Genomic DNA, 27,251 nt, shown 5'->3' on the forward strand with positions numbered 1-27,251 from the left:
GCTGAAGTCTACTTTATGGTAGCAAATAGGCATGATCACAGAGTATTTGTGCCCAGGTGTGCTGTGGTCTGTTTACACCTCAAGCAGAGTAATAGGAATTTTCTGTTTGTTTTGTCTCTACTCATGGAAAACCCTGAGTCTGAACCAGTGCCAGTTTCAAGAATTCCATACAGCACTCCTTTGAGTTACACATCTGTCTGTCCTGTGCTTGCAGCATAGCAGGTCTGCACTGTCTTTTATTGGGGCTTAATTGGGAATATTGGTCCAACCATACAGTTTTCACCTGATAAGCAGCTGAATATAGAGGCTGCACAGGAATACTGACGTGCATAAATGTTCAGTCCAGGAGCACTTGGAAGTAATGCGTGTTTTCATTAGAAAAATATGAAGGTCAATGATGTTACTGATAAAAATTCAGATCAATATTGTTTTTAATTAAAACCTGAATATTTTTCCAGACAAACAATTGTTTTTCTCAAATATTTTATATATCTTTTGTCTTAGTATGGGTTTGTGTGAGTTGGCACAACACTCCCATGCCCAAATTGGCTGTCTAAAAAAAAAAATCATGCAGACATTTTATTGGTTTTCAGTTTGTTCATTTTATATTCGAAGACTTGATACAACATGTGTATGTGACAGTATATCTGTATGTAGTATCATCTCTGTAGCATCTGGTTTTCTGACTTTATGAGTGTGTAGATAACAATATTAATAGAAGTAACATCCCCACTGGCTTTTGGTTATTGCTGAACAATGTCTTAGCAAATAGCTTATTTGAAAAAAGATTGCCTTCGGGACTACTGTCTTTAAGTATGGGTTGAATTCAGAAAATGGTTTACATTCTCATCTCTTCCTTCTTCTTAAAAGAGCTGGAAAAAAGTAATAAAAGCAAAGTAAGCCTTTCAAAATAAAGTCTTTCAGAATTTATACAAGATTTTTTGAAACTATTAAGATCAAAATGTTTAAATTCTTACATGAAGCTGAATGATCCATTATTGCATGTTTTTAGGATTTCTCACGAGCAAGAGATTAGTTACATACAAATTTTCAGGAGCATGGTTTAACTACAGTTTTTTTAGCTTGAAACTTTTATTCTAGTTAGAAATACCAAAATATCTTAATGATTGAGTTTTTTTAGCTTGAAACTTTTGTTCTAGTTAGAAATACCAAAATACCTTAATGATTGAACATTTATGAGTAAATCTGTGAAAGTCTAAACTACTAGGCTTTAGAAAGTATACTTGTTGGTGGAGTTGTGCAAGTTTCCTTATGGAGCTCTGCCAGTACACGGGAATCTGAATCTGAAAAGTCCTCTTTATTCAGATACTGGACTCCTCAAAAGCAGGTTTTTTGTGTAGCAAATGAAAATGAGTTTTCTGAACTTATTTTTCTTTAAAAACAAAACTTGTTTCAAAGCTAGTGTCTCACAGAGAAAATCCAGTGAGCTTAACTCTGTGTTGCCTGGCATTTCTGTACTTGAGAAACTGTTCTCCAGTGAAGCAGTAGTATTTTTCACTGTCATGTTCAACGATTTTCCAATTTTTTCTATCTTTTCTTTTTAAGATGTTTTCTTAAGTATACAGCTGAGGAGACCAATAACAAAAAGATAAATCCATAGATGATAAAAGGATTTTCCTGAGCTTAGTAGTTAACATAATAGTCTGAAAAGAAAAGAATTTACAAGTACTTGTTCAAGTGTGCTGTGTAGAGAGTGAATAAAATAAACAGCAAGATGTGTTGTGATAGGAACTCAGATGATCAAAGGGGACTACTGAATAGGAATAGTTATTCTTTCAGATAAAATAAGGAAGTAATTCCTTTGTGAGTTTTTGTGATCATTTCTGTTGGAAAACTTTGTATGCATTACTTGGAAATTCAATGAAGAGAAAAGCAATACAGCCTAGATAATAGTGTCAGCTTTGAGCACGAGGTGGCATGTGGACATAGCTTGAGCTACTTCTCCAAATCATTTGAATGGAAATATTGGATTAGTTAACCTTGTGTCAGGTCTGTTAGTTAAATAAACCCTCCAACTGTTCCTGACTGAAGGATGCATAGTTGTGACTGAAAGATGCTGCTGCTTTTCATTAGAATTTTGTCAAACATACCCTGCTAACATAATGATTTTAAAATAAAATGGTTTATTCGATGGAAAAGGATAACAAGCAGAAAATTCACAGCCTTTTCTTTTCACAGGGTGCTTCAGCCCAGTAGGAAATCCTCTTAGTCAAACACTATTGGGTAGACTACAGAAGGTAAGGGATTCTCTCTTTGCATTTTTTTTAAATTGATGTTTAACTATAAAATGTCATTATTCACAAGTTCTCATTGTAGAGAGGTGTTTTTTTTTTATCCTGTCTTTATTCAAAAAAGAGGTATCTTCAAACCAATTGTCTACAGGGCCAAATTAGCTTATGCTGTGACCAGCTGGTAGTGAGATCAGTTATCTGCAAATCAAAAGCTTTATATTTTTTCATGCTTTAATTTTTGTTGTTTAGAAATAAAATAAAATCATGCTCACATGTTTTTTTGTTTTTACTAAGAAAACAGGCATTGATGAGTAGCTGAGAGAAAAGCTAAGACAGTAACTTGGAATGAAACTCTCATTGCAGCACCATGTTTTCATTGTTTACTCATACTTCATCTTTTTGTAACAAGTTAAATCACAGCTATCCTCTGTTTACTTATTTGCTTATGTATTAAATATTGATTGTAAGCTTCTCCTAATTATATTCATTCTTTTCTTGATTTCTGGTTTCCTGATAACCTTAATAAAAATCCAACAAAATCTGTAAATGTCATTAATTGCAACTATACATTTGATGAACCTGTGTTCACAAAATGTGTGGAGAAACTAGTGAAGAGCAAGTGGTGCTTCTGAATACTGAACGTGTTTGTGTCTCCATGAAGCTGGGCCTGTTGTACTGGAGATGTTAATCCTCCTGCTCCCATGGACAGAATGCCATGGTTGAATATTCTGTTGTAATTGCACTAATTTTGATTATTGACAGAAATGTTATAAATGGACATAAATTAACATGAGTCATTTATATCTGTTTTACAGTTTCAGTTTGGGGTTTTGTTTGGATTGCTTTAGGATTTTTTTGACCTACATTTTTTAACAGAATCTGTTAGTTGTGGAAGTCTTGTAAGATAAACAGGATTTACTAAGAAATTTTGAAAGCGTGATTTTATGTTGATTTTGTGTTAGTTGCTAAATGATTCCTGTTTTCATGTTTTCAAATTTTTAGCCATCAATATGTAATTTTTTAGGGAAAAATACATGTTGTTCAACCAGTACGGTAGTGTTCTCCACCACAGGAAGCCTGATAAACATTTTCAGGACCAACTATTTTGCAAAATAGAATCTCTTAGAAGTAGTACCTCTGCTAGGTAACAGCTAATTTAAAATAGTTTTTTCTGAGAGGGCTGAATTAAGGTTTTGAATATAATTTTTACTTCTATTATAATCACATTAATATATATATAACTGCAGGTTAACAGAGTAATTAATATCAAAAACTAGCATTTTTAGAAATGGCAAAATAGTTGAAGAGGTTTTGAATCATTGCAGGAGTTGGAGTATTTTACATGCTTTTGAATTGATCCTTTTCCCTTTTTTCTTTTCTCTTTTCTTTTTTTTTTTTAAATCCTTGTAGGTTTTACTGCAGCAGCTGTGTTTGCATTTCTGATTTCTGTTTGTACATTGCAGGTTTCAATAAAGTGCAGCCTGGTACAGTTTTGGTCCTTTCTTCCTCTAGGCGAATTATAGATTCCTGTGCTTATTAAATATTGAAGGGCTTTAATCAAATCAGGATTGTAGTCATTTGAAGCCTAAGGAAGTAACTTTACAGTGTCTACAGACAGATTGACTGAAGGAGAGTTTATCATTCTTGCCAATTGATACTTTTAGCATAATTTTAATTTAGCTATTAATACTAGTATTTGTAGTTCTTTTTCCCGTATACTAAATTTGTAGTTAGTTATCCTGAGCTAGGACCAGAGAACAATAAAAATGTGCTAACAGTATCCAGCTGTTTACTTCTAAGTCTCATCTTGCATAGCATTTAATTTAAAATTTCACTTACTGGAGTAAAGAGATTGCATAGAGTTCTTTAGGGAAGAGACAATTAAGTAAATCTCTAACCTTTAGGATCTTAAGGAAGAAGAAAGACAATGGAGCAACAGTAAAATCTCAGATTTATTCTGTAGAATTTTTAAATGTTTTGCGTATTATCTTTTAAGCCAACTGAGGGTTTTCAATCAGGCTCTTTAAGTTAATTTCTTATTCTTTCTTCTTTAAAAAAAAACTAATCAAAAAACCCAAAAGCAGCAACAAAAGAAGTCTATGAAAGCAGCCTCAGAATATTGGCTATTCCACACTTAGGCACAGATTTACTGGACAGACAAGAGAATCTGTAACACATGTTCCTTGTGTCTTTTCTGGAGTGTTTGCATAGGCAATACTCCCAGTTTCTCTTACACTGCATCAAATAGCAGGTATAGCAGGGTGGAGTGGAGGGAAGCAGTGCTACTGTGAAACATCCAGGAAATAGATGATGTTCTTCATGTCCCTGAGTCTGTCACTGAAGGGAAAAGGAGGGAGGGGAACTTTGGCCCCGTGTGCATACACAATGGGGTTCACCCTGGTATGTGTAGGGTTTGCCTAAAATTAATGTTAGAAAAGCTTATTTTCCAAGAGTTATTATTAAGAGTTAATGGCTAATTAGAAGTGGGACTTAATCTGTACGTTTGTTCTGTTACAATGAATATGTTTACATATAAGGAAGAAGTATATGAAACTATATGAATCTTAGACTTTTTTTTCTTTAAATTTTGATATTGTGGTAACTGAAGTGTATTGCTTCAATAGTAGAAGTTAAATTCCTGAGATTTTTACAGAAAAGGCAGCAGTAGGACAGCACTTGTTCTTTCTCAGCACTCCTTCTCCTAAGGGAATGAGTGCTATGTAATGCCCAAATCCTGTTGGCCACTGCTCTGCATCAAAAAAACAAAACCTCCATTTGAGCAGTCACTGAAATTGACCCTCTGAAAAGAAGACATGAACATTTTAATTAGGGCTACTATCAGGAATCCATAAAACTTGATATAACAATGTATCAAGTTACTCTCAGGTGCAATGTTCTCTTTTGTATCAGCATCTTGAAACATTTTTGTTTGGTTTTGAGTTTGAAATGTCAAGGGTATCTAAGTGGGTTAGTCATGGATAACCAGTGTGATAAACCATGGTCTAGAAGGCTGCATCAGCTGATGGATTTATTTATCTTTCTTTGAGGATGGTCCTTAAAGCTGAAAGCTCCTAACAGCTTTGTTCAACCACAATCAGTGTGACATGGCAAGCTTTTTCAGCAAGCATTTTGTTTCTGTTCCTCACAGATGGTCTGCCTCCCAAAAAGACCAACTCCTCAGAACATAGCTCTAGCTTCACATCTGTTCCAGTGCAAGAAAAGGATTAGCTAGTTTCCATCCTGCATGAAAAAAATGAGACATTAATATTGTATTAAGAATGATGTATTCATACCATTCAGCATGCCTGATGCTTTTTTGAAATCCTGAAAACATACCTTAATCTTGTGACACGGCATTTAAAAAACTGATGAGCGGCCTTCCTAAGCTGAAAGGCTGCTAGTTTTCGTTGGGTGTTTCTTGTGGTGTAACTGGTACTTGGAACTATTTGAGGAATGGCTCAGCACTACCTGAGGGATGGCACAGCACACCAGAGGCAGCCTGGAGTTGGTGTGTGTGTGGTAGGCAGCCATGGCAATTGCCCTGGACAGCTGGGGGTAGAGGTGTGTGCAGCTGATGACGTACTCAGAGTACCTCTTTAAGAGGCACCTCTTTGGATTGTTGTTGCTGTAAAAGTTTAAGGCAGTGTCTGAGAACATTCAGCATAGTCTCAGGGTGACTCATAGATGTTAGCTTGTTATTTCCACACAGCTTGCTCTCTTTGAGCTGTTCTCGAGTGTTTGAGAGCCACATAAATACCTTATTAAAAAAAGAGAGACAGACAGATTGAGACACAATAATGGGGCAATATGAGTACCTGAACTAGATACCTAAATAATACTGCTAATAATTCTGATGAATCATTTTTGAGCAACAGGAGGCACTCCCATCCCACAGGCTAAGCACATTGCCTGCACAGTTCTCTTAACCTTGAGAATGGAAAATGAGAATTAGCTGAAACCTGAACAGCAGTGCTGACTACCAGTAGACCACTGAACAAGCAGCATACTCTGAACTGTGGCTCCACCAGTCTTTGTTCAAAATTTGTTTATCAAATCAGGCAGTTACACTTTTTTTTTTTTTTCCTTCTGTGCATGTACATAATTATTCAGAACTCTTTAGGTGGTAGGCTTAGATGTTCTGGTAGATGATAAGAACTGAGTGCAAGTGTTCGCTTTTACACTGAGTTCATCTCTAACTGCTGTGTGTGTCTGTAACTACTGTGGCAGTACCAAAACAATCTGGAGACTGGATAGAGTTCACATAGTCAGTGATTTCTTTCCCATATGGGATAAGCCCAGCTAAATTATGAAAACAACACTGAGGGCAAGAATCCCTGTTCTCAAGAATGGCATTTATTCTTCCGAGGATTTGTAAGGATTTTTCCTGTAATTTGTAATGATGTTCCTTGGACCACCATAATAAAAAGTAAAAGAACCCTAAAACATCGAAAATAAAAAGAACAATACACTTTAGATATATTTTTTAAAAGCAGAAGAGGAAAAAGTTAGTGTAAAAGATATATAAAGGAATGGCTGTAAAATATGAGAGAGATTAAATATGTTGGATTAAAATTTTCAGATTTGAATGGTTATAATGCAGTATATCTGTTAGAGGTGGAAATGTTTACTTCACAAAGCACACATTTGATGCTTCTAAAATATTATGATTGCTGTGTGTAATTGTGTAATATTTCTATTCTGTATGGTAGTGTGTTTCCTTTAATGCACACAAAATCAAGGGGAAATTGGTTTCCCTTTTCTGAAGATAGACCATTGAAAAAAAAAATAAAGTAATACCAAGAAAAGAGTTCCAGCTCTTCCTTTCTTTTCCCTAGTTTGTTGTTCCTCCGCTATTTTTTCATAATTTTTCTATTCTAAATCTTCTTTCAGCTTAAGCATTTGATTATTTTACAGAAATACAATTTTTTAAGGTACAGGCTTATCCTGATTATTACAAGATATACCTACTATTCTTTTGAATTCATTGAAAGTCTGTAGAGCAAGTGGTAAGGACAGAACATTTAGAATTAAAGTACTGGTGATTAAGACCAACCTAAAATTCTCTATTATATGGAAGTGACATCTTTTGTGTAGTGGTTCAGAAGTAAAGTTCACTCCAACAACTTCTTAAATATCTGCTGTAGTGTTTGCAATGCAAACAAGCTTGGACTGCATAGTCATCAGTCCAGTTGTGTCTTTAGTGTGGTGTACATACTTGAAAAATTTAGTATCTTTTTCTAAACATCTACCAGCCAATAGCCAATATTACTCAGTGTTGCTTAACATCACTTCTGCTTTTTCTTTTTTGAAAAAAGCATTTTGTTGCAGATAATTCCTATTGTCTTACAGGAGAAATGAAAATACAATCATAGTTTAGCAAAATGCCTCATATTAAAACTTGAAACAACTTATTCTTCTAGAATGAGGACAGCCTGACTGCATTGGGAGTGGGAGGAGGAAACAGTTGTCCACCCAGGCAAGAGACAGTAAGTGTTATGTAATTTTTTTTGCAATATCTTCTGTACCTGTTATACTGTATTTGCTTTTGAAAGCATGCCCTTTTTTTTAGCGTGATCCCAAGGAAATTTTTTTTTTCAACTGTAGATTTTGTAGTTCTTACAAAGAGGTTCATAACTGTAAAACTGCATTACTTCTGGATTTATATCAGTATTGAAAAACAATTTTGCAACGTTTTTTTGAATATAGGTTTTTTAGTTTTTGCTTGAACTTTAAGCCAAATTGACTTGACAAATCTTTAAATTTCAAACCAGAAAAGAAGTCCATTGCTTTAGGTGTAATTGTGAGTGGTTTACATTTTTCTTTGGTTCTGAGGTGCATTTCTTATATCCTGTTATGGTCATTTTCCTGATCATATGTTTAATGGCAATTTCCACATTTTATTTAAATTGTCATGCTTATTAAACCAGTTGTATTACAGAATGCATTGGTATATTAATTTCTTATTTTGGAGAGACAGATGGTGGGCCTTGCTTGATTGGTTTGAACTGTTTGTGGCAGTTTCCATGTGACTGAATTTTTGTAATTTTTTTCAAAAAAACACATTTGCACCAGAAGTATCTTGCAAAAGACACTGCAAAACCAAGTAGTTGTTGCTCTGCCTCTCATTGTTTTTCATTCTGCCAAGTAATTAGTGTTGCATTCCTACATTCCTTTTTGGGTTTTGGACTTTTTTACCTTAAGTGACCTCACAGTTTTCATGAGATTGTCACTTAACTGAAATGGGCACTGTTAGAACCCATCTTACTGGACATGTTCATGGTTCTCAATAATGTAGTTTTTATAATAATTTTTAATAGTGTGTTTAGTTCTGTTCTGTTCTACAGTTCATATTTCTGTACTCTCAACATCACCTGTAATTACTGTTAGTTTTCCTAATGCAGGGAGGAGAGTTATGATAAAACACATTTCATGGTTTAAATTCTCTATGTAAATTCAGGACTACTTTATGCATATTTAGGTAAATTTCCTGTCTACTGAAAACTATGCTGATACTAATTCTTTGGTGCTGACCAGCTCACAAATTGCCACATAAAATTTACAGTGGTAGAATCACTTCCATTTTTTCCCATTCATAACTGATTTAATCTATTTAATTGGTGACATGGAACTATGAAAATACAAGAGTCATTGGCTATATTTTTATAGACAAAACTTGCAGATGATCTTGCTCAGAGCAGAAATACAAATATAAAAAACACTGTAGAATTCAGCAGTCTAAAAATTTAAATACATGCATGAGTAATAAAAAATAAGTTTTTTTCCTATCTGTATCATGATAACTTTGTTGTATCCTTCAATCCCGTTAACCATCCTATTGCTCCTAATGATCCTTGTTTCTGACCTCTACTTACAGTTTTGTAGAGGAATATGAGGTGAAAATTGTAGGTAGGGAAGCAGCATTCTGTGTGTAAAATAGGTCATAATTTTGCTCTTCACTTATGATAAGGGAAGTGAGTAATTCCCTTATTCTTTCAGTTCATTTGTTTTCCTTTCATGTGTTTCTGCTCAGAGTTCACTAGGACAGATTTTTGTTCATAGAGCATAGAAAATAAATAAGAAATTGTTATTTTCATATTCAGGATAGAAAGCAGGCTTCTGGTAGTTTATTATATGTAGTATACATGCTCCTGATGACTGTTAGTACTCTTTTTCATAAAACTATAGCTGCACTGAATTTCACTGTCAAAATAGATTTATTATGTGAAATGGAATATAAAAGTATTTTTGCAGATATTCATAAGATTTTATATCTAAATGCTTATTGCTAAACAAAACAAAATAAATGAAAAAAAGAAAAGAAAAAAAGAAAAAACAGAGAGATCAAAGCAAAACTTTGCAATGTCTTTTTGTATTAAATTTTTCCTTGGATAAAGCTGTCATACTGTTGAAGTATTTATTCAAACACATATGCTTCATGAGCACACAGAGAATGGGATCTGAAGGTGGTATAACAATTCTGAGAAAGTGACTGTATGAAGTTTTTTTTCCCTTTTGCTTCACAAGCAAATTGCTTATAAAACTAACAGCTGCTGTTTTGAAGCTAATCTTAGTGAATTGAATGTTCTTAACCATTTCTGCAATCCCACAGTCCTTTATCTTGCCTCTCCTGCTGCTTTCCCACCACCCCTGATCCCATTAGCAAAACTTGAGGCAGCCTCAGCTTTTACCAAAGTGCAGCTTTGGTTTCAGCTGCTTTTCTGCAAGAGGAAGTGAATGTTGCGCTTTTTTCTCTGTGGCATGGTTGTGATAAAGCTGTGGTGTTCTTATCTCTCTTTTAGGTAGTGGCTCTTTATGACTACACAGCGCATCGATCAGATGAGCTAACCATCCATCGCAGTGACATTATCCAAGTGTTATACAAAGATAATGATAACTGGTGGTTTGGCAGCCTAGCAAATGGACAGCAAGGCTATTTTCCAGCTAATTATGTGGCTGGTGAAAGTAAGTTTACTGCTGTCTTCCTGGTATACCGGTGTGGGTTTAACTGATGCACCAAGATTTTACCATGCTGTTCTGCTTATTGTTCTGAAGATAGGAATTTATGTAGTACACACGTGGCATAATGATGACTTATTGTGGTGCAAAAACTGTATAAAGTTAGCTAACCATTGCACTTGGTTAAGCATTTCAGCTTATGGAATAAGTCAGCTTATTACTGACTTGATTATCTGTCAGCTGGATTGGTCCCTTGTCTCTTCTAACGCAAAGCCACCTAATTCAGGTCCCAGCTTGGCAGTGTTTTAGGACACATCAGAGCATTTCGCAAACATCTTGGGGTTTTTCTTAGGCAATTTCCATTAAATCTAGCTTCTGTATAAACTCTTAATTTTTCGCCTGCTCTAATGGAGAATGTTCAGTTCCCAAATATCTGGGTTTCAGTATGAAGTTTTAAAAGAACAGTAATGGTTAAATCTGCAAGCAAGCATTGAACTTGATACCAGGTCCTTTTCATTAAAACAGTTTTGATTAAACTGATACAGACAAGCCTAGATGAATTTGAATAAATTATGTCGGAATCATCCTATTTAGTCCACTGCTGTAAAGATGCTCAGTGTCCTGGCAGTTGTAAATACTCAAGCTTGTGGACACAGCATGTGGCTGCACACTACAAGAAATTCATTTGCCTTCCTAAACTATCAAACTATAAGTTACACTGGTATTTAGAAATATTTTAACCCAACATTTCTCAAGGTGGTTTCTCCCATTTTTTAGTTCCTCCCTATTTCGTTGAAGGGAAATCTAGTATTTAAGCCTCTTTCCTAAAAAACACTTCCACATAACACTGTGCTCACTTGATGAGGTTAATTAAAGTTAGATTTACTATGCCCTTCCCTATTGTCCTCTCCTTGTACATCCTGTGCATTTTGCCCTGCCTTTCCTCCTTGCAAGGTAACCCCGAGAGAAGTCTGAAGGAGGAGTCTTCAGTGAGAGCCTTAAAGAAATGTTCTGAAAAACAACAACAAAAAAACCTAAATAACTTTTTGAGGCAGTTGTCCAACTGTGAAAAAAAAAAATCTCCGTTAAATAATTTGCTATTGCAGTTGATGATCATTTTATTGAATCAAAAACAATGTGTAAGATTTGTTAAGTATCAGCTGCTTCCTAATGTATGGACTTTGTTCTTAGGTAAATGTTTGAATGCTTTTGTACAATAACCAATATATAAATCACATTTTAATCTAAACTTGCTAGTATAAATAAAGGTTTATGTGAGAAATTTTCATAAATTCTCAAACAACATTTGCCTTCAAACGTTTTTCACCTGGTTTTGTTCATATCCTGTTTTTGGCTAGATTGTAATATCATGGTGGTTCACAAATTCTTTCATAGTCTAATAATGGCGAATTATGGTTCCTCTTTTCAGAAGAATATGAAGAACAATCTTCAGGATTAGTACCAGATTCTGCTCCTCTCCTACTAGAAGGACCGACAGAAACAGAGGAAGGTTCTCTGACACTAGCTAAGGTAATAATTTGAGAAGGAAGGATTCTGTAAGTAGTGGTAGGTTGTCTTTTGTGTGCCACATGGACTGTGTTAATTTTTGATTTTTATGTAAAATATTCTTATGTGTAGATCTCATTCCAGGCAGGCAGGTGTATTTTCAACAGAAGTTTAATATTTATCTTTTGCAGAATTGGTTGCTCCATGATGTGGCAATTAAATATCCTGCTTACTTCCACCATTGTAATGGGTGGCAAATCCCCCATTGACTCCAAGTTTACACAAGTTATGTCTGTGTAAGCATTCCTGTTTCTGTGATTTTTGTTTGTCAGAATATACAGTATGTAGAGAAGAACAAAGAAACAAGACCCTGTTTTTAGTCTAAGAAAAAACAGACATTTGGTCTTTATGGACTGGGGTTTTTTTCCCCTGAATTTTAGAGATTCTACTACATGCAAAGCAGGCCAATTGACTCTCACTTCTCCAGGGGACTAGAAACTTGACATGTTTATCTTCCCCTTCTGTGAAGTAAGATTGATGATTGTCATCAGTCTTAAAGATGGGATATCTTCTAGAAAAAAAAAAAAAAAAAGTAATAAAAATTCATTCAACAACTGCTAGAATTTAAGAAATTTTTATTTCAGAATGTTTGTATCCTTAATAAATGTACTTTCCACAACTGTTCATTTACTGAAACTGTACGAAGACAACTACTTTAAAAATGTTGTTCAAATTTCTTTCAGATTATTTGACTTTTCCATGTACTTTTCTAAAATTGAATCTAACATTTTGTGTCTGATTTGGAAGACTCTAAGCATAATCTGTGTTGCTTAGTTACAACTTTTCAGGGATTCTTCTCAGGTGATTCATCTAATCTTTGCTCCATAGTGTATACCATCATAGAATTATTTAGGCTGGAAAAGACATTGCAGTGTTCATGGTAAAAACATTCAAGACTATTTCTATTGACCTTTTTTGTGCTGCTTCTGTTTTTAGTAGGTGAATATAGAGAGGTAGCATTTAATAAATTACTGAGTACAGATTACTCATTTGGTAATCTTGTTGAAGCCAGCTGTCTTCCTGAAGCCAACTGCTATAAATCGAATTACTAAGTGTTTTGTTCCTAACTATACTTGAAAAATGGAATTAATCACTACACTGAGTAGTAGTAGTTAATCTGAAGTATCCTTTACCACTTTGTAGCTGAGAAATTCCTAGCCAAACCATTGTCCAGGAAAGACAAGGGTGCACTACTTCCAGATACTTCTGTAAAGACAGACTAGAATAAATGTAGGAAAAATTACATTACTGAAGATTGGTTTAATTTATTGTCTACATGGCTAGGGGCAAGGAGGATGTTGTTGTAATCACCCAGTTTCACTCATACCTGGATTAGAAGAGAGAGAAGCACTGAGATACCTATTGTTATTAGACTTGATTTTTGTTACCCATATATTTTTTAGTGTTTTAATCTGGTAGGAATCTAGTCAATTTACTATATCACAATGCTTTCATGAACACCAGCTATTGTTCCTAACATTTGCAACCCATATGTTTTATTGAGCTTTGTGAGAAGCAACATTTGATTCATTTTGATTGCTTAGAATTTCTCAAGTGTCTATGGTTGACATATTTTTCTAATACTAGTTTTTGTATTACTAGTAGTACTTGTTTTAGTAACACTCAGTTTTAATAATAAGTAATTAAAATGTTCTTTACTTGAATTCTGCTTGTACCTTGAGTTAAATTAACTACATATTTAATAACTAGTTGGAGTTTTGTAGTAGTCTACAGTAGTACTACTACTGTAGTACCTACAGACATAAGAAAGACATAATGAATCAAATGTACAGTAACAGTCCAAAACCAAGCAAATACATTGCTTATCATCTTGCACAGCAGCCAAGGGCTGTACAAAATTGTACAGAGTCTAGAGGAAAGTTATGAAACTGGTCCTGGAAAAAAATTGTATAAGGGGATATATGAGATTAAATGAGCAAAGAATGAGCACTGGAGAGAGCATACAAAGTAGTACCTGGTGTGAAGTCAATGCACTCTTCTTTCTTTTACTTTTCTTTCCTTCTGCTGTTAAACAAGATCCGTGAGCATTAAGCTGGAATTGAACACATCTACTGTCAGTAGAAGGCAATTTTTATTTATGACATGCTTAGTTACCTTGGTGAACTCAGCTACTACAAGACACTCTTCAATGTGTGTACTTAGGGATTAATTGCTTTAATAACACGTTTTAGGCTGAGGCAATGGCTGAGATTTCAAAAGCATCAGAATGACTGGGAAACACAATGTGGAGGATTATTTTTAATTTCAAGTCACATCAGCACCGTATAAACCATCAGGAAGAGAGCGAGTTGAACCAAATGATGAATCAAATCTCTGTAAGACTTAGGATGCATTGAAGTATAATAGGTTTACAAAAGCTGCAGAGTTCTACGTAGAAGAAACAATTTGTCATTCAGCTGTTTGCCAGAATGAATGAAAGCTGTATAGGGTTTTGGCTTTAGGCAATACTAGAGACTTCCGAGACAAAACTGCTAAGATGACCACTGAAGGGGCTCATCGGTTATGGCAGTTCCTGTCTTGCAGCAGTGACACAGCAACTTTTCTTCCAATTCCTTTCATTTTTTTTTCAGTTCAAAACCTGATGAAGGGAAATTTCCTTTATATGGGAAATAAGTAAAACTATTACTTTGTAAAACCCTGTGTTTTTTGGTTGGTTTTTTTGTTTGTGTTTTTGGTTTGGTTTTTTTTTTTGCTTTGGAAGAAAAGCTTTTATTTTTTAATCCAAAAATATTTATTGAGTAAATAAATAAGTTGTTACTTTAGTTGACATGAGCAGGAAAATATAAATGAATATTTTAGTTGTTTGTTTTTTGGATGCAAGCATATTTTCCCAAATATTTAGTTATACCTAGGTCTGCTATATCTGTTATTCTTTCTGGGGTTTTTGAGGATTAGTCAAATGTTTAGCATTGTTGAGACTTCAAAACTGTTGCTGTGAAAGTCATCCTAGTAATTACTTGTGAGATTTTGCTACTGTTCAAGACTAAATAAGGCACTTTAAATGCTGACTATGGTCTTAATTACTGAGAATACCAGATAGTCTAATTAAGAATTGCTTTCCAAATGTAGATATTACACATGCATATCTAGCTAATCGTCAGAGCTTTATGAGTGAGTAAAATGGAATTATTAACATTAGAAGAGGGTGTAATACTTAAGATCCAATATTAATCTTTGCAAATAATTTTTTGAAAAGCTTTAGTTCAAAGAACTTTCTTTCAAAATACTTTCTGCCATCAGTTTTGCATTCATAACATAGTAATTTTATGCAAACCTTGTTTTCCTGCCTTATGAGTTACTTAACTCCTGAGCCACAAAATTAGGTCATAATCATCTTAAATTACAACATGCATGTAAACTGCCAATAGAAATTTCATGGAGTGAAGTTCTCACTGCACTGGTGAAGAATTCCAAGAAATAGAGATGGATTTATCATCTGGCTACTGCAGTTGATGTGTTGTTTTCAGGTTCCATAAGATGAAGGTGGAAGGGATGGGAATTCAGATAGGGTTCTACTAGAAACCAGAATGTGGGTTTTGCAAAATTTTGGCCAATCAGAAATGTTTCAAAGTCGATAGAGTGTCTTTTTTTCTTTTTTCCAGAAATTTTCTACTGGCTATAAGATCTGGTGTACATGTTTTATAATTCAGTGGCCTGCCACTCACCATATGAAATACATGTAACTGGATTCTGAATATTAAATATGCAATGCCATGTTACATGAGAATACTAGGAAGTAGTAATAGACAAAACAATACATTTAAAACTTCCATTAAAAGTGTAGGAAGGTATTTTTTATGGTATATTTATCTTTGGAAAATGATGCCAAGATGTAAAATAGAAAAAAAAAAAAAAGGCTTACTGGCAAGAACCACATTATTATTGCACAATTTGAATAATCTACCCAAAGGTCATCAAAACTTGATTCCACGTATATTTAAACAAAGTTAGGGATTATCACTGTTCACATAAATAATTCATGGTCTCACTCTTCTTCCCCTAGAGGAGGTTGTTGTCAGACTTCATGAATACTTAGCCCAGTGTGTCTGAAACTAACCTGCCAAGCAATTGATGCTTTTTCCCTGGGCTTGAGCTGTTTACACGTGGGTGATTTTGTGGGCTTAAAACTTATTTATTGAATCTAAAAATTTAAAAAGCATGGATAGCTTGTTCCATATTTCAAAAATAATAGCTAGAAATTTTTCTATTAGTCTCATCAAAAGCTTTTATTTTATTGTTTGTACTGTTTCTATTTTTTCCATTCTCCAACCTTTTGTCGGGTTACTGGGGGACACTTCAGAGACTGATTATCTTTTAGGAGGAGGAGGGGGAAATAGGAAGATGTGATTAAGCTGATGAGGGAAACACTAAGAATTAGTACAATAAAACTCTTCCAGTAAATAGAGCTGAAGACTTTTGACACATCATGAAGTGTGTTCATTTCCAAGGTTCAGAGAGATAGCACAGACGAAAAAAAGTGTTTTTCAATTTTAGTAGAATGTATTATAGTTTAGTTCATAATTCTGGGCTTCATTCCTAGCTAATATGATTACAGGTCTCTCTTTCTGAAGGTATTGACATCTGGGCTGAAAGAAACAATGCTTTTCTAGAGTCAATCTGCAAAGCTACTGTGTAGTCTTCCACATAAATTGTTAAATAGCATTATGAAATAGATGTATCTTTACAAATTCTACTTTTGAAGTAGTAATGACTTTGATTATTCTTTAAGAAATCATTCATCTAAAGGAAATGTTACTATGGCACCATTTATGAGGAATGGGCCATTTTTCTTAATCTTTACCCAACATTAACGTGTTTTAGCTTTTGAGTTCTTTAGTTTCCTATTTCTTGGTACTCTGTTTTTCCTTTAAAATGCAGTTTGTACTGCTCAAGATAAAGTCATAGCATGTGAAGGGGTTGGAATGGACCTTAAAGGTCATCTAGTCCCAGCTCTCTCTGTCATGGGCAGAGATGCCTCCCACTTGACCAGGTTGCTCAAGGCTTTATCTGACCTGGCTTTGAACACTGGCAGGGTTGGGGCATCCACAGCTTCCTTGGGCAACCTGTTTAAGTGTTTCTCCTCCCTCACAGTAAAAAATTTCCTCTTAATATGTAACTTAAATTTCCCCTCTCTCTGTTTGTACCATTGTTCCTTGTCCTGTCATTACAGGAATGTAATGTTGTAGGAATGGTACTCACCAATTCAGTGCCCCCATCAGGCTCTCCCAATCCACACATCATTCCCTTGCTCCTGCTTCCTACCTTCTTTCCACTGTACTAGGATGAGGTTGAGAATTGGAGGCACAAAAGGTGAAGATCCTGGGTTGTGATAAGAACAATTTAAACAGCAATGAGATAAGGAAATTAACAGTAACATCAGCAATGTTAATAACAAAAGTGCACAAAAGAGAGAGTGATTCACATCCAAAGACGCTCTCTGTGGAGCCTGCTACAATAAATTAATAACTTGATGGCGTCCCCCCATCAAGTTTCTGACTGGAAGAAATCAGTCTCCAAGAGAATCCTTTTTCCCCCACCCCTGGCAATGACGTGATGTATCACATACAATGATGTATCACATCTGGGTCCTGGCTGTGCCCCTCCCAGCTATTGGACAAAATTTAACCCTGCCTGAAATCAGGACACTGAAAAAGAGTCCCTCTCCAGCTTCTCTGTAGGCCCCTGTCAGATACTGAAAGGTTGTGAGGTCTCCACACAACCTTCTCTTCTCCAGGCTGAACAGCACAAACTTTCTTAGCCTGTCTTTGTAGGGATGGTGCTCCAGTCCTCTAATCAACTTCACAACCCTCCTCTGGACTTGCTCTAACAGTTCCATGTCCAGAACTGAGCACAGCATTGCAGGTGGGGTCTCACAAGAGCAGAGTAGAGGGGCTCAATCACCTCCTATGACCTGCTGGCCACACTCCTTTGGATACACCCTAGGATTTGTTTGGCCTTCTGGGCTGTGAGCACACATGGCTGGCTCATGTTGACTTTGTCATCAGCCATTACCCCCAAATCCTTCTCCACAAGGCTGCAGTCAATCACTTCTCTGCCCAGCCCGTAGGTGTGTCTGGGATTGCCACAACCCAGCTATAGGGCTTTGTACTTTACTTCATTGAACTTCATGAGGTTTGCATAGACCCAGCTCTCAAGCTTCTTGAGGTCCCTCTGGCATCCCTTCCCTCCAGTGTGTCAGCTGCACATGCAAGTTGAATTACTCTCTCCTAAGCATTTGTGGTGCTACTTTATTTGTAAGCTGGTACCTACATGTTCTGTCTCAAAAAATATTTACACCTATGTCTATAGTATTACTTGAGTCATTGAAAGAGAAGGTATCTGGTTTATAAGCAAATTAATACCTGTTTTATTGAAATTTCATGCATAGACATTTACTGTAGGTGACCAGTCTGTTTAAACATAGGAAGAATCAGGCTGAGCCACTGAGTTGGTCAAGCAGAGCCAAAAATGCTGTTGACTAACACATATTATCTCAGGAGCCAGCTAACTTCTCCCTTCCCCATTTTTCTCCTTGGGTCCTCATAGCCTCTTTCTGAAGAGAATTGAACTTTTTTTATGCAAATGTTAATGCAAAGCTGTGATCCCATATAAATTCCCAGAGGCCAAATTGTCAAGACTGAAAACAGGTGTTCTAAGCCATACTGCTTCAATCTAAAGTATCTTGTCTCCACTCCTCCTCCTTTTGTTAAGCCTTAAAAACGCACATAGTGGATTTGATTCCTGTGATGCAGTATTTGCTGGTGTTCAGCCATGACCTCAGTTTTTACCCTCTTATGTAAAAGAGAGAAATTCATGCCAATGTCTGTCTTGTATACAGAGCCATGGTTCTGCTAGATTCTCACAACTAATCTAATACTGCTAGATATAAGAGCCAGAATATGGTCAGTCTGATTTAGATAGGCTTGTTCTTTAAAAACCCTAAAGAGCGGAAAAAATAATTGTAAGTTAACTGCATTTTAAATAGGAATATCATGGCAAAAGAAATAAATGCAATTCTGCTAGTGAAGGTCTCTGCCAGTTGTTCATTTAATGGGGAAATGTGTGGATGGGTGCAGAATAGCAGGGAAGAAAATGATGAGTGAGGTGTGGTGTTGCATTTCTCCCAAACTTGACTTGTTAGAACAGTTTTGACAGCAGGCATTGGCATAGTTTTGGGTAGTTAAATACATGGCTGTGAATCTTTTATCCATGGACTGCGTAATAGAAAACAAAATACAGACTTAGTACTGAGTGTAGTGTCCTAAAGACGAGTCTGAAAAGGCACAGAGACATGTTCATTCTTGCCATCCGTGATCCAATGAGTTTTTAATTAGATGAAGTTCTGTAGAAACAGCTTCTATGAGAGTTCCTCTGTAGGTTATAGAGCAAACTCATTTACTGTCATGGCTTGAATCATCTGAATAGATTTCCTGCAGCACTCCATTCTGTACATCTACCTACTAGTGTGCCAGAGAACCTCTGCAGACCATCAGTATTAAGGACAACTCTGCACAGCCTAGAGGAAAGTACTACCAAAAACATAGATTTGGGATGAGACAATGTCCTCAGTATTTCCTTTAGATGCCCTCTGCTCCAGGTTCTTTCAGAAAGTGTGTTCTGAAATACCTGATTGCACATACAAGTTGCACAGGAAGGGTTTAGTGCTTGATTTACTGCTGTGGATTCTACAGCAGGAATCAGGAACTTGATATGCTTTTGTGTATTTTGCCTTTATTTATATTGCCTTGGTTGCTTATTATGTGGCAGCAAAAGAGAATGTTAAATATAAAACAGAAGAGCTGTAAAGCAAGCAAGCCATTTAGAAAAGGAGAATATGTACTTTATTACAGCTTTCATTTATATGATCATAAAGCAAAAACCTTTAGAAAACCTTGAGAAAAATCCAAGCTTCTACAGTTGACATGGACTAATGTTCTCTTGTTCTGGTGGGCTATATTTCACAAACTGGGAGAAAATCAGATCATGGCAACAAAATTGAGCACCCATTAGTGGTGCTGTACAAATGAGCTAATTTTTTGTACTGTATTCAGTATTTGTTCTTGTGAACAGAAAAATATACATAAGTATCTGAAATGTTAATGTTTTTCTTTAAATCAAACACTGCCCTAATAATGCTATATAAATATTTGGGCTCTGCAATCTGGAGGAGTGTCATGGCTCACACCATGCCTGCTCCAGCACCAGCTTTACTGCATCTTAGTACAGAGGCAGTGATGATAATGCAGAGCTGTTTGGAGCTTCCTGGGAGATCTGCCCATGCATAACAAGTGGTCAAGAGGTTTAGGAATGAACAAAGATGAGATCAACAGCCTCCTCAGTTCCCCCATACTGCAGCCTTCCCTGGCTTGCTCCTTACATTGATGTGTCCTTAGTGAGTTCCCAATATGTATTACCACACCTCCTTTGCCAAATATCTCCTGCATGTTTTGCCAGACTCCGCTTCTTCCTCCTGATGCTTCATCCCCTTGCTTCACCAGCTCCTGCACTGCCTACTTGCATTTGCCACTGGTCCCTCGTTTCTTCAGTACTGCTACTTCTTACATCACTAGGTTGGGAAAAGGTAAAGGAATAGACTGAGGGATGGAAAAGTGTGAAGGACAGACAAAATGAGGTGGTGGCAGTTCCTACCTAGTCTGCTTCAAAAAGATCTAGTATCTAGGTCCTTCTTTGTAACGGGCTTGAAAGTTTGTAGGAATGAAGTAAGAAAGCTGTTATAAACAATATTGTGAGTGTTGGGAGTCTGTCTCCACAGACCTAGGAATTCTCATGAGTTGCCATGTGAGATGAACAGCTATTCAAATGTCTCCAATTGTGTGCTCTGCTTTCCTTGGTACTCATACTAAAAAGCTGTGGTTTAATATATGAAAGGCTATGTGATGAATTCTTTTTAAAATATCATAAGAACTTTCAGTTAAGCAACTTAATTTAGTGGATACTTTAATCTTTTATCTGTAAAACAAGGATAATTTTCTGTGTTTAGGTGTCTGAAAGTGTAAAAAATCTTGTCTATTTTCTATGAGGTCAGTCTTCTGTAGTAGCACTTCAGTGAATTCTACTCTACCATTCTTTGAGATGATTCATATTTGATTATAGTATTATTACAGTGAGAAGATTCTAATATTTACTCAAAAAGGTGGGTAAAAATGGTTCAACATCATTCACACAGGATTTTCTGAAAAAGATTTTGTTTTGACTGCAAGCAGAGTGAATTCATGATTGTGTATGGCAAGGAACCACAAGGTCATAAATGCTGAAGGAAGTATTAATTACTTGGAGCCATTCCCTTTACAACACTCCCTTGTATTTTCATATCAGTGGTATTGTATTTCCTTCTTTTGTGTTTACTTTTACCATTGACTTAGTCTCAAGTTTATTACTGTATTAACAAGGATTTTCTGTGTGAAGTAGATGATTTTTCTTCCTAGCCCTGCCAGTGCTACATTATTGTATTCTAATAGGCTGACTTTTGTCTAAACTAATCCAGCAATCTTGTGTTTTTACAGCAGACTAATTTTAATGACTAATATTTGAACATAGTTGTTGTGGGCAGTGTAAATGTATGAATTCCGTAAGTCAGTGGGAGCCTGATCTTGTTTATTCTAAGTCAGCAGAAAAATAATGTTAAACTAATAAAATAACCTGTCCCTGAAGATTCAGGAAGGACATTCACATTTCCTTATGGGAATTCTTTCATCAAGTTTGAGACCTGTTAGAATTAGGTTTGTTTGTAGAGGGAGCAAGTTGTACAGAGACCCTCTAATTACTATGGAAATGAGAGAATTTACTTTTCCAGATTTGGGAAATCCTTTTAGCTCTGATTTACAAAGTAACTTGGAGTGATTTGAACTGCTTTTGAATGACGCTTGCAGGCTTAAAAAAGACAGGTTTTTCTTGTGAAAACTATGCAATAAGAAGGCTTTATAGACTTCTACTTTTTCAGTTGTAGTAGCACAAATGGCAATTCTTTAAAAATAATGTATGTTTTAAGCTGTCTTCAAGCAGATTCATAACCTCTTGTTTCTACACATACCTGAAAACTGTCTTTTATTTGCAAGTAGCTTTTTTTTTTTTTTTTAAAGCAGGGCACTGTTTCCTTGTTTGTAACCACATAGGAGTTAACATTTTATGGCTGATAGACATTCTTTTTCAAACGAGGTATATTCTCTCCTTATTCAGGAAGCTGGTGGGTTTTCTATGCACATGTGTTGGCCCTGTTGTCTGTCATCTTTTTACCTTCCTGCTTTTTTTGTTTCTTTTACAGATGTCACCAGTCACCAGTAAGTCAGAGGACCTGAAATTTATCTCCAAACATGACACAGATAGTGACTCACCTGCAACACGGTAAGCAAGCAATGCTTAAAACAATTTGCAGTGTTACTCCTGCAACTGCTGTTTGAAAACTGTGAGAAATGTTGGAAGGGTTATTTTTTTTTCAAGTAAAACAAGAAGTTAGCTTTAGGGTGTTCAGTGAGAGACTGCTTCACACCCAAAATGTGAAAGTAACAGTTCATATACATATGCACATCCCCAGAAGAGCAAGGACTACAACGTACATGACAGTCAAAACTCAGGGATATGTGGTTGCTCACTGGCATTCCTTAATTATGTATTAGGATTTATTGCTGCTGACTGAAAACTATTTTTGCACCTTCTGAAAGTTAATTAATGTAAATTCCAAAAGGTTTTTACATTCTAAGAAGATGCCAGCAGCACCTTTGGTGGTGGTACTTGCATTTCTTAAAAGTCATAGCTCTCTGATGCGTGAAAGTTGTAATCGGACAAGATATCAGCATTTTGAACAGGAGCTCCCACAATATCTTTAACTTTTGCAACCATTTTTGCTTCAAAAATTGATATCTGAAAATACTTCCCATGTTTGCCATTGTATCTGTGACCTAACCAAAGTTATTTCACTGATCATTTTCCAGACTGGTTCCCTCCTCATATAAATAGTTTGTACATTACGCTGTAGATGCAGATACATATCTCATTTTAACCTGCCTTTAAATCTGAAATTTTGTGTCTCCAGCTGTATCTAGATTTGAAAATAAATTGTGAGTGAAAAGTTTAACCCTCAAGTATGATGAGGAGTGAACTGTACAACTACGCATTGACAAAATTCAGTGTTGAATTTTGGACCCAACTATTCTAGCTGCACATATTATATATGTGTGTGTGTGTATATATATATATATATATATATATGCATATATATATGCATATTATATATGTACAAATTAAGGAAGGAAATGCCTTGAAAGCACAGTTGCTCTGACGGTTAACACAGTCTGTTAGAAGTCAGTACCAAAAATTTGGGATGACTCAACTCCCATTGGTAGGACTTCAGGAAACAATTATTTTGAGTGATCTTTCCAGGGCATCCACTGAAAAATGTGGGACTACAGATTTAAAATGTGAAATCACAAATACTTTAAGAAAATTCAAGAATTTTGATTCATACCAAATACACATGTTCATTTTAATGGAAACTAGGGCTATCCTGAGAAAATGTCACACTGGAGGAACAGAGCCCAAAAATCACTTCAGTTACATTTTAAAAAGGTAAGAGAAGACATCTACATGCAGTCACTGGAATGTGCTCCCTCATCCTGAGGTGTAGGGAGCAGGAGCATCATGGACGTTCCAGCCTGCATTCATTCATGCTTCGTGCCATAGTTCTTCAGCAGTGACCAAATGTACCAGGTTTTTTTTCAGAAAAGACTACAAGCTGTGGCCTTATTTTGAGAGCTAGGAAAGAATCCTCTGACACTGCTGATGCCACTGGTTTGAAAAACTGTCAGTGTTTCTGTTTATAGGTATTTATACAGCACACATCAGATAATAAAACAGCTGAGAAACAGGGCTGCCTTTTTTTCCTGAAAACTCTCACTTTACCGAAAACATGACATGCCAGGACTCTGGTTTTCTTGCTCACTGCAGTCAATGTGTCTTGAAATATCCTTAAAAATTTACATTCATGAAAGTGTTGCCGTCTTAAGTGGAAAAGGTTTGTATTTCAGTATCTAACAGCAATATCAACATGACTTGAGATCCAGTCCAATCTGTACTTACAGTTGCTCCACCTAAAACATGCTGTTACTTTCCTGTTTTCTATGAAAATGCACTGAATATTCATGTCACATTGATGTATATGACATGAAATGTATTTACTGCATTATTCCTAAGAATTAAGAGTTTGCCAAGTACACACTTCCAGTATGGAGAAGTGAAACTTTAACACCTGCACAACTCACTAAGCCAAATGAATGATTGCTGGTTTGCTAATTAGAGCTACAGCCACAATACCTGCTGTAAAAGAACATGAATAGCAAGTTCCTTATGAAATGTCTATTTTTTGAGAACTTCTGGGTGGAAAATACAGTTTTGCAATAGGAAAACAAATTTTATACAAGATGGTAGTAGACTTTTATCTTAGCCAAGCAGTTGACGTGTCTTCTGCAGATTCTAGAAGAAACAGAGAAATTATGTTGACTGATTTTAATCTAAGTTTTGATACATCATCACATCTGATATTCAAATAATAAAAAGATGAAAACTGCTTCTCAAAATTAGAGTAGCTTTATGTTGGAAATTGTGTAGTAATCTTACCCTTCGAATATTAATGATCAGCTGCTACTTGTCAGCACAGCCAATATGTCCTTAGGTATGTTCCCATTTTATGGTTTTCTTGAGCTGCACTAGGTAGTGCTCTCCATAAATTTTTACAAGACCCAGCTGAACACTGGGTTTGGTACATTGGTACTTATAACACTGAATAATTATGTCTTTGTACCCTAATTTCCTCATGCAGCAATACTCCTCAAATTGTTCTAGGAATCCTAGCACAGAGAGTCTTAGACTCCCAAACCTTTTCCTTAGGATGTTCCAGTACTAGAGCTGCAGCAATCCCCATATTCATAAGTATACAATTTAGCTTAAAAAACAGTTCCAACTACAGGCAGATATTCATCAGTTCATTAGCAAGGCTAATGTGTAAGCATTTTCATCTATAAAATCTGATTAAATTAGGACAGTGTCATCAGCAGTGTAACTTGTAACACCATTTTTGTGGAAAACACACACATTACATTCTTCAGTCTTGATTCATCCATTTGCTTATGTGTTTCAGCAGCATTAAACAGTTCAGGTCATAAGCGAAGACCCTTTTGTGCTAGGCACAAAGCAAATTTTGAGCCAAGGCAATACCTTCCTTTGAAAGGTTAGAGTTGAAGTATTGTTACGTATTTAAAATTAAATAAAGTTACATTTTCTGCCAAGAGTGGGAATTCATGGTAGACGTGGTGTAACATCTGCAAATCTCTGCCATTATGTGCAAGACCAGTTAGAGGCATCAGCTGGGATACAGGAGCTTGACTGATCCTTTTGGCACTGTAAGCATAAATAGACATTAAAGTGATTTCTGACTCTGTCCTCATTCAGGTAAATTAAAATGGAAAAACTAATCTTATGTACTTTGACTGCCTGTCTCATTGTTGCATAAATAAACCAGGAATCTCTCCTTAATTGTAAGCATTTTGGTGTCTGAGCTTAGGAAAGTGAAAAAAAACAAACAAGTGCAATTGCTTTTATGAGAGGAGGAGACTGGAAATTTGTAATTTTTAATTACATCTGTTGTCTATTGATCAAGACAAACTGATTTTTAAGATCATGAGCTGTTCTTTTCAAAGCAATGCTATGATAAAAAGTAGACTAGTGGAGTGGTCTCATATTTTGTCTTCATGGTTTTTCTGTCTTTGTTCTGCTGTGGAACAGTAGTTTTTGTAGTTGTTTCAGCATTGTGCTCAAGAGGACAGGCAGACAATTGCTTGAACACATCAGCTGTAGGTGGAAAAAGCTCTAAATTTGGGCTAACTTTGTGTTTCTTTTACTCTTTTTATATCCACCTTCCTCTAGAGGTACAAAGAAAAAGAAGAAAAGAATACAAAGGAATGAGAGAGAAAATCAGCACAACTTAATGAGTGTCGATACTCCTCTGTCATCAGTTACAACTAATGGTGTTGAAAACGAACCTACATCCCGTGGGGTGGAATTGAGGAAGAAGAAGAAAAAGGCAGTGAGAGGCTCAAACTTAAGCACAAATGGAAGGACAAATATTGCCTTTGAGCCCGAGTGCCATGACGCAGAGGCATAATTTATTTCTGAATACTGGGGCAATGTTCATTACATGCGTTGAAGGCTGCAATTATGATCTCTCTTCTAGGATTAACAACAAACAAAGACATTAAAATACTTAAATATGCAAAATGGTACCAGTTGTGACTTATCAATGGTGCAAACCTGTTTTGGATGACTTTTGCCCTGGATTCCTTGAAATCAACAGAAGGTGGAGGTTCAGCTCCTCACTGGACTGGAAAAAAACCTGAAACTGTAAAATACAATGTTTCCTAATTTGGAATCTGACTAAACCGTCTCTTAGGCATTTATGTAGGCTGTAGATCAATCCATTGGGAGCAAAGAATCAAGTGAAAAAGTGTGATCTAGAGCAAAACAAGCCCAACCACTATGTAAGTTATTAAATTTGCATTTTAAAGTGTGCACTAAGTAAAATAGAAGAGTATTCAGAATGGTGAAATACCAAAGGAGTGTTGACATTAAAGTCTACCCGAAAACACAAGCTTTCAAAAAATATTTTCCTGACATCAGATATCTGTTTGGACTGTATTTTGCAGCTCTGAAAGGAACTGTGGAGTGACTACCTATGCAACTATGTCTTCAGTAGGACTACTTGTTCTTATCAAAATAAATTACCGTTGCAAATTCCAGGCAGTTGTATTTTTCAAATGAGGTGTACTGCACATAGTAAAGATTCATTGCAGTTTTGTCAGAGTTCCTGGCTGCTTTGGCAGCAGTCTTGCCAAATATACTTTCTTTTGTCTGAATGAAATATTTCATGTCCAGCCATGCTGTTTGTTTTACTTGTAGTCCTTATTCACTTGTAAGCGTCATTAATCTATTTTTTTACTGGAGTATTATTCTGTGAACTTTTACTAATGACTTCAGTAATTATCTATGGTGTTAAATAATTTATATTTTATATTAAACAAAACACTTTCTATCAGTTAGTATTGGTACTTTTTTTGGCTGATGATGTCCAGTTTATTTTTACTCTGCTAGGAAATTCTTTCTCCTCCCCCTCTGAAGCAATAAATAACATAAAATTAGAAAGCCCTTATTTAGTAGACAGGACACTTGATTCCATTAAAAAAAGAAGTGAAAATAACAATGGTGGGCACTGATGTGTGAAATGCACCCAGATGCAGAAGACTAGTTGCTGTATATTGTAATATCTTCCTTTCACATGTTTTGAAGCCAGAAAAATCTGTAAACTTTTTTCTTTCAAGTAAAGCACAGCAGCAAGTCATCTCTTTTCACCCCACTGGTAGCTGTTATTCGCCAGCAGTCCTAACTTTGCTC

General features: G+C 35.8%; 1 protein-coding gene across 5 annotated transcripts in view; it reads left to right on the forward strand.

Moving 5' to 3' along the window:
• Nucleotides 1-26,895, forward strand: part of AHI1 (Abelson helper integration site 1) — a 91,032-nt gene extending 64,137 nt beyond the window's left edge. For 4 of the 5 annotated variants that reach the window (XM_015622881.3, XM_015622878.2, XM_015622876.3 and 1 more), the window contains 6 exons: nucleotides 2,200-2,258; nucleotides 7,673-7,738; nucleotides 10,052-10,214; nucleotides 11,638-11,738; nucleotides 22,078-22,157; nucleotides 25,731-26,895. In XM_015622881.3, the coding sequence (XP_015478367.1) occupies nucleotides 2,200-2,258; nucleotides 7,673-7,738; nucleotides 10,052-10,214; nucleotides 11,638-11,738; nucleotides 22,078-22,157; nucleotides 25,731-25,968 (707 nt within the window). In that variant the 3' untranslated portion in view covers nucleotides 25,969-26,895. Of the gene's footprint in view, nucleotides 1-2,199; nucleotides 2,259-7,601; nucleotides 7,739-10,051; nucleotides 10,215-11,637; nucleotides 11,739-22,077; nucleotides 22,158-25,730 lie in introns of those variants that run through there. The other variant, XM_015622882.3, reaches the window with a different exon arrangement.
• Nucleotides 26,896-27,251: the final 356 nt, after the last annotated feature.

The sequence above is a fragment of the Parus major genome, chromosome 3 (genome assembly GCF_001522545.3).
Source record: "Parus major isolate Abel chromosome 3, Parus_major1.1, whole genome shotgun sequence".
Taxonomy (NCBI): domain Eukaryota; kingdom Metazoa; phylum Chordata; class Aves; order Passeriformes; family Paridae; genus Parus; species Parus major.